The sequence below is a fragment of the Sinocyclocheilus anshuiensis genome, unplaced genomic scaffold (assembly GCF_001515605.1).
Source record: "Sinocyclocheilus anshuiensis isolate Anshui unplaced genomic scaffold, SAMN03320099.WGS_v1.1 scaffold132, whole genome shotgun sequence".
Lineage (NCBI taxonomy): Eukaryota > Metazoa > Chordata > Actinopteri > Cypriniformes > Cyprinidae > Sinocyclocheilus > Sinocyclocheilus anshuiensis.
In genome coordinates, this window is record NW_015555730.1 from 749,892 (window position 1) to 757,247 (window position 7,356).

Below are 7,356 nucleotides of genomic sequence, written 5' to 3' on the forward strand. Positions count from 1 at the left end.
AGGAATGGATACCCCTTACATAGAAGAACCATTTTTGGTTCCTCAAAGAACCTTTCAGCGAACAGTTCCTTAAAGAAACATGATTCTTTAGTATGAAGAACATTTTAAAAATCTAAAGAGCCTTACTTTACAATAAAGAACCTTTTGCGGAATGGAAAGATTCCATGGATGTTAAAGGTTATTCATGGGACCATTAATGCCAATAAAGAACATTTTTAAGAGCGTATTTTATGTTTCTGTATCCAAAAGCTCACTATACTTTCTTCTCCTGCTGAAAAGACCATCGCAGATGCTCATCAGCATGATTCTTATCTAACATAACCTCCAAAAAGGCTGTGTAGTTCAACAGTTAGACCAGCACCAAACCAACATACACCTGGATGTTCTCACAGGTCTAAGCCGGTCGTTTCAGCAGGAATATGTTTCTTCTGTTTCTTGAAGAATGGGCAGTAGAAACAAGACTCATAATGTCAAGTGACAAGGCATATGGGGGGCCAGAATGATGGAATGAATGTGCTAGATGTTGACGGCGTCACATTTACAGAGACAATCCGCCTCGTCCTCTTTTCACCGATCCAGAACTCTAGCGTAGTCCTGCAAAGCGCAGCCTCCTTCGCTCTTCAGGTCGGCGAAGACCTGCGTGAAGAAATGCGGGTCTGCGTTGATGCGCAGCATCTTGGTACTGGTGATGTCGATAATGGCCAGACAACGGTCCCAGAATGCCTCTTTAGCCGCTTCCACCAGGAAGGGCTTGAGCGGGTACGAGATCTCGTTCCCCATGTAGGAGTACGACAGGTACAGGCAGGTAAGGAGAATTGCTTGGAGCTCATGCTCTGAAGACACCACGTCGCCATCCACCACATCACGGCACAGCATGTACACAAACACCACGTTGGCTGGTGTCACAAAGGCCTGGTCCTGCCAGCCCTGGAGCAAAAGCGAGCGGTCCACAGCGCGGAGCCACAAGACCGGATCGGCGGGGGAAAGGTGCTTGAGCCGATAGCAGCAGCCACACAGAAACTCGCCCAGGCAGCGGAGCAGCTCGCTGGTCGAGGCCTGGACGATCACGTGCTTGGGCGAGGAGGTGCATGTGGGCGCGATCTTCTTTACGGAGGAAATCTGCTGCGGTTTGTTGTATCCCACACCCAGCCCAACGCCCAGGCCCAGGCCCAGACCCGCTGGACCATCGTAGCTAGTGAGGTTGGCGCAGGAGAGAGACTTCTTCACATTTTCGCGGTTGAGGTGCAAGGCCGGATCCTTCTGGTAGATGTTATTGTTGTTGAGAGGAGCCCCGACAGTCCCTTGACCTCCAGGATAGGCTTTTTTGGACTCGCCCCGCTTCTTGGTGGAGGCCACCAGGCGTTTCCAGGTGAGAGCGGGAAGGAAGATGGAGTGGCCGCGTTTGTGGTTAGGGTCTTTTTGAGTGTTCAGCGAGCGGCTGCTCAGGCTCGGGTAATGGCTTAGAGAACCAGGGCGGCCGTCATAATAACCGGGTTTTCGAGGACCCGGGGAGAGGGACAGTACAGTACCCATGAGTCCACTGAGGTGCTGAAGACACCAGCTGTGTGGGTTGATGTGGCTCAGAAATAAAGTGCTTGTGCCTCAATGTTCGAAATCTGGAAGGTCAAGACTGGGCTGATGAGGGGCATGGATGAGTTCCTGAGAAGATTATATGTAGAGCATTATAATAAATACAGTAAATTATGACTTTAAATGATAGTTAATAAATGTAAATTCATAGAAATAAAGAGAAAAGCCTCTGACATGCATTTTTTTGGGTAACAAATGAACTAACAATTAGAAGAATTTTTGAAAAATGTACAGTCAAACCAAAATTTTTCAGACACCAGATATAATGTTTGATATTTTTTAACTAGTGGGTGTAGGACACTATAGTTAATTTATGTAAGTGAGGAAAGCAAAATAAAGTAAACTGTGACAAATTATACCCAAAAATTCTTCATACAGTGGACTACCAGTAAAACTGATAAAAATCTGGGACCAAAAATTATTCAGACACTTTGACCTGACCATGTTTTGCTTAAGTGTTTTTTCTTTAATTGCTAATGCGACCTTTTTACACCACAGACTGAACAAAATAAAGCTTTGCTTGGTAGTTGGTTGACCTAAATTTGTTTTTATCTAATTGTGTACTTAAAGTTCTTGTCATATTTCATTACCATTTTCTAAACTATAGCGAATAAACTTTGATAATGTGAGAAATGTTGAAGGTGTCTGACTAAATTTTGGTTTGATTATATATTGGTAATGTTTAGTTAGAATTATACATGACTGTTTCTAAAACTTTATTTATTTATTTGGCTTCTTTTAGAACTATTTTGTTGACAAGAGAAATATATGAACCAACTCACTTTTTTTTCTTTTTTGTCAAAGATGTAAGTTACTTCTAAGTAATTATCAACATGTAAAATAATGATAAATATATTTAAAGTTTCTCCACTGTTTCTTTCTGTCACTCTTCAAATAAGTCAGTTTGTCACATTTACCATGTTAACTGGATTAGTTCACCCAAAAATGAAAATTATGGGTAACACTTACAACAAGGTTCCATTACTTAACACCAGTTAATGCATTAACTAACAATAACCAATACATTTTTTTACAGTATTATTAATCTCTTTTAATGACAGTTAATAAAAACATAATTGTTCTCTATTAGTTAATCTTAGTTTAGGTCCATTAAATAATATTAACAGATAAAACTTTTGATTTTAACAAAGCAGTACATTTTGAAATTAACAATAACTAAAATTAATAAATGCTTTAGAAGTATTTTTCATTTTTAGTTCATGTTCACTAACGCAGTTACCTAATGTTAACAAATGAAACCTTATTGTAAAGTGTTACCAAAATCTGTCGTCATTTATTCTGCCTCATGTTGTTTCAAACCGTTCTTTTTATCTGTGGAACATAAATTTGTTTAAATTTAAATTTATGTATAAATTTAAACATTTAGAATCTTAAAGAAATGTAATTATTGATACTTGTCCTTGATCTTGAGTGTTTTTATAACACTGGTTATAAAAGTAATATTTTAGTTGTGAATTAATCACTCTTGAGACTGTTCATTCAACGAATCAATGAATTCAGTGACCAGTTCTGGTCTGAATGATTTGTTCACAAATCCAACTGATCCGTTCGACTCACTGATCTAGTTGAAGCAGTTACAGCTCATTGGAGGTGAATATTATCATTATATGATGACTTAAATTTCGATCAGTTCAAATAGCTATTTTTTTTTAAGAAGTTGTACATAAACTAGATTTGTTAATGTTTGCTACTAGATCATTTTTATGGTGTTTTTGTGTCAGTTTTGAATCTTGAAATCCTGGGAGTCCACATTCATTATAAATGCATTTTAAAAAAGCATAAACTGCACATTACTAAAATTTCTCCACAGAAGAAAGTCGTACGGTTTGGAGTGAAAACCCAAATACTATAATCTTCTCACTGAAATTGTGTAATTTGTAATGAAAATTGCAGTAAAATGTGACCCTGGACCACAAAACCAGTCTTAAGTCGCTGGGGTATATTTGTAGCAATAGCCAAAAATGCATTGTATGGGTCAAAATTATCAATTTTTCTTTTATGCTAAAAATCATTAGGATATTAAGTAAAAATCATGTTCCATTAAGATATTTTGTAAAATTCCTACCGTAAATATATCAAAACTTCATTTTTGATTGCTAAGAACGTCATTTTGACGACTTTAAAAGCGATTTTCTCAATATTTTGATTTTTTTCACAACCTCAGATTCCAGATTTTCAAATAGTTGTTTCTCAGCCAGATATTGTCCTAACAAACCATACATCAATGGAAAGCTTATAAATTCAGCGTTCAGATGATGTATAGATCTCAATTAAAAAAAAAAAAAGAAAATTGTGGTCCAGGGTCACAATTATAAAAATAAAAGCATTTTCACCAGTGGTCTCAGACTTTTTGCATAGATTAGTGCTGTACCCATTTTGTGGAAATCTTATTATTTTACTCATAATTCCAACTAATGAGTCTTTGTGAGAACAGGGCAAAATCTGACCCATTTAACTTGGACTAGAGGGTCATCAGAACCACTAGTAAACACGTATCATTAAAACCCTACAACAGCATTTTTTGTTTTTTTTTTTGCTCCACACATTTATTTTACATTGTTCATATATTGCATTGAGCTGCATGTATTTGCATATGCTATTTTATTACAGTAACAATATTAAACAGAGTCAGTCTTTTTCTGTCTTTAAAAAAATATATATTTCTTGATAGTGGTGTCTAATATCAAATGTGACCCTGGGCCACAAAACCAGTCACATGTCGCGTGTGGGTCAAAATGATCGACTTTTCTTTTATGCCAAAAATCATTAGGATATTAAGTAAAGATCAGGTTCCATGAAGATATTTAGCAAACCTCCTACCGTAAATATATCAAAACTTAATTTTTGATTCCTAATATGCATTGCTAAGGACTTCATTTGGACAACTTTAAAGGCGATTTTTAGATTTTTTTTGCACCTTCAGATTCCAGATTTTCAAATAGTTGTATATCAGCCAAATATTGTCCTATCCTAACAAACCATACATCAATGGAAAGCTTATTTAATCAGCTTTCAGATTAGCTATAAATCTCGATTTAAAAAAAAAAGACCCTTATGACTGGTTTGGTGGTCCAGGGTCACAAATAGCCAGTTTTATTGCAGTGACAACTTTACTAACTACAGAAATCGGTTTCAAGTATGCAGGTAACTTTATTATTATTATTATTTTAGAATAGTGACTGTAGCTACTCTTTAGGTTACCATGGTCGTTTCCCTTGAGGGGAGTGTGTTGCTCACCTGTTCGCCCCGCACATCACACACATACGCGCTCACTGCATTAATGTTTGCATGAAATCCTTCCTTTACGAAAAACAACAGTTCACTTAAGCGCATCCACTTCTCTGTGTTCAACAGCGGATCACTTCTGTGTTTGCTTGAGTTACAAACAAGGTCCTTGATGTCGTTCCTGTTTAAATACGTCCATTATCCAGAAATGCTGCTCGTTAAGTGTCCTCATTTGAACGCGAACGAACTTGAACTGGAGGATTTACACCAAATCAAACTTTGATGGCAATGCAGCACCGTACCTCATGGCCCGCTTCATGCACTTTGAACAAACAGCTGATGAAGTCCGAGAATGTTTGGGCTAGTTAAAGAAAACCCGTCAAAAATAGTATATATAGGCTATGCAAAGACGCACTTGAACACATAAGCATTTGTAGGCGAGGCTCCAGCCGGTGTGCTGACAGCAAGATGAGTTTGTGCTCTGGTCCTCTGTGCTGCACATCACACTGTGTTCAGCTGAAGCTCCTCCTCAAGACATGTGACCTACTGCTAATATCATCCTATTCACTGCATACAACACCTCTGTTCACACACACCAATAATAACTAAGGAATCATAATAAGAAGAAATGTTTCTTGAGCAGCAAACCAGCATATTCAAATGATTTCTGAAGGATCATGTGGCACTGAAGACTGGAGTAGGCCTAATGATGCTGAAAATTCAGCTTTGCATCACAGAAATAATACATTCTTTTGAATATTGTTTTTTTTTTTTTGATCAAATAAATGCAGCCTTGGTGAGCACTTGTAGTAATACCGTAACATGGAGTTAATTTGATCACACTAGCACAAGAACGGTTATTGATTACAAAATGGCTTAGCAAATGCAACAAGAAAAGAGTGATTTGGAGGCTGGGTATGAGAGTGATGTTTTTATCGGAGTGGACATTTTCAGCATTTAGCAAAGCAGTGATTCTGTGTGGTGGCAGCACACACGCTTCCCTTCAGTGTAATAAGGATTTATGAGCTGGGGATCAACACATAGAAATGAATATTTGTGCAGCGTGTTAAACACTGAAATGTGCAATTTGCAATGATAAAGGGGCTGTGATTAAACCTGTCTTTTTGGTCCACGGACCGATTTTCATGCTAAAATTCACCTCCTGATGGTGATGGATAGACAGGATGGAAGGGAGAAAATAACATAAGTGAAGCTTGCATGCTATCTCTATATTTTAAACAATACAACTTTTGTTGAAAATAACTGTACTTAATTTTATTAAATATGCACTTCTAGTGTACTTCCAACCTAAAAGTATTTGCTAATAATTCAAGTTTATTTGTATAGCTCTTTTCACGATACAAATCGTTGCAAAGCAACTTTACAGCAAATTAAGTATTATTATATTAATAATTATTATTATATGATGCAATCAAACTTATAGCAAAATGTGGTAGTTCTGTATGTTGTTTCAAAAACCTTGGATTGTTTTGGTTATTTTCTATGAGTTTATGGATAATAATCAGTGTTGGGATGTAACTATTTACATGTAACAGAGTTATGTAATTTAATTACAAAATAAATGTGACTGTAATCTGTTACAGATAGCCTACTGAGAAAAAAAATGTGTAATTAAATTACAGTTAATGAAAATGTTAACGATTACAAAGGGGGTTACATCTAAATATTTGTTAATATCAATGTTAAAGTCAATGATGTTCAGGGGCCCGGAAACCATAGTGGCACCCCTGATGGTGGATATTAATAGTGACAGACTTTGCGATTGCACAGACAAGCTGAAAGACTTGTTTTCTGCGGTGTTGTATTTTGCATTCAGTTGTATGCTGCCCTCTAGTGGTCAAATGCCAGAAGGTCTAAACATCTATAGACTGTGACTTGGATTTGAACTGGCTGGTAGCAGGCATTGCTTTCTCTGCTCTACAGAACGAGAGAATAACTATGTATGTATGAGACAACCTAGATGCTTATTTATTTTAAACATTTAGACGGCAATCTCAAAATAGCCAAAACGTGCTCTCCCACTTTTTGTTGAATTTGTATTTCATCATAGCCATACGTACATACATAATCAGAAATAAGAAACATTACGTCCCTAACATTAACCTTATTATTTCTCTGGGTTCTTGTCTCAGTGACATCAGACCCATGAAACCATGTGATCTCAGTCAAACAGCAAGCCAGTTGTAAAATAGTTATGTTCAAATAGACTAGTTGTAGCAAAAATGTTCCTCATGACCCAATATCATAGACTGACCTCATTCAACTGCTGTGATCATTTTATACACAATCGCCGATTTTATCTTTTGTGTGGGTTAAGAGGAAAAACATTCAGGTATGACATTTTGTGACAGCATCTATTTATGAACCAGACATGAACCCCGTGCCAGCCAACCTCCATCAATCACATTACATGAACACACTGGATAGCCTAAGAGTGCATAAATCATAACAGTACATTCAATACAGATCAGTCTGAATTACTCATTTTATATATATATA

General features: G+C 37.0%; 1 protein-coding gene across 1 annotated transcript; it reads right to left on the bottom strand.

Moving 5' to 3' along the window:
* Positions 1-158: 158 nt before the first annotated feature.
* Positions 159-4,953, bottom strand: LOC107672824 (cyclin-dependent kinase 5 activator 1-like). The gene is made up of 2 exons (XM_016466191.1): positions 4,849-4,953; positions 159-1,659 (listed from the first exon to the last, which is right to left on the bottom strand). Exon 2 carries the CDS (start codon positions 1,531-1,533, stop codon positions 568-570), a length of 966 nt encoding a protein of 321 aa, XP_016321677.1. The 5' UTR covers positions 1,534-1,659; positions 4,849-4,953; the 3' UTR covers positions 159-567.
* Between the last annotated feature and the right edge of the window lie 2,403 nt (positions 4,954-7,356).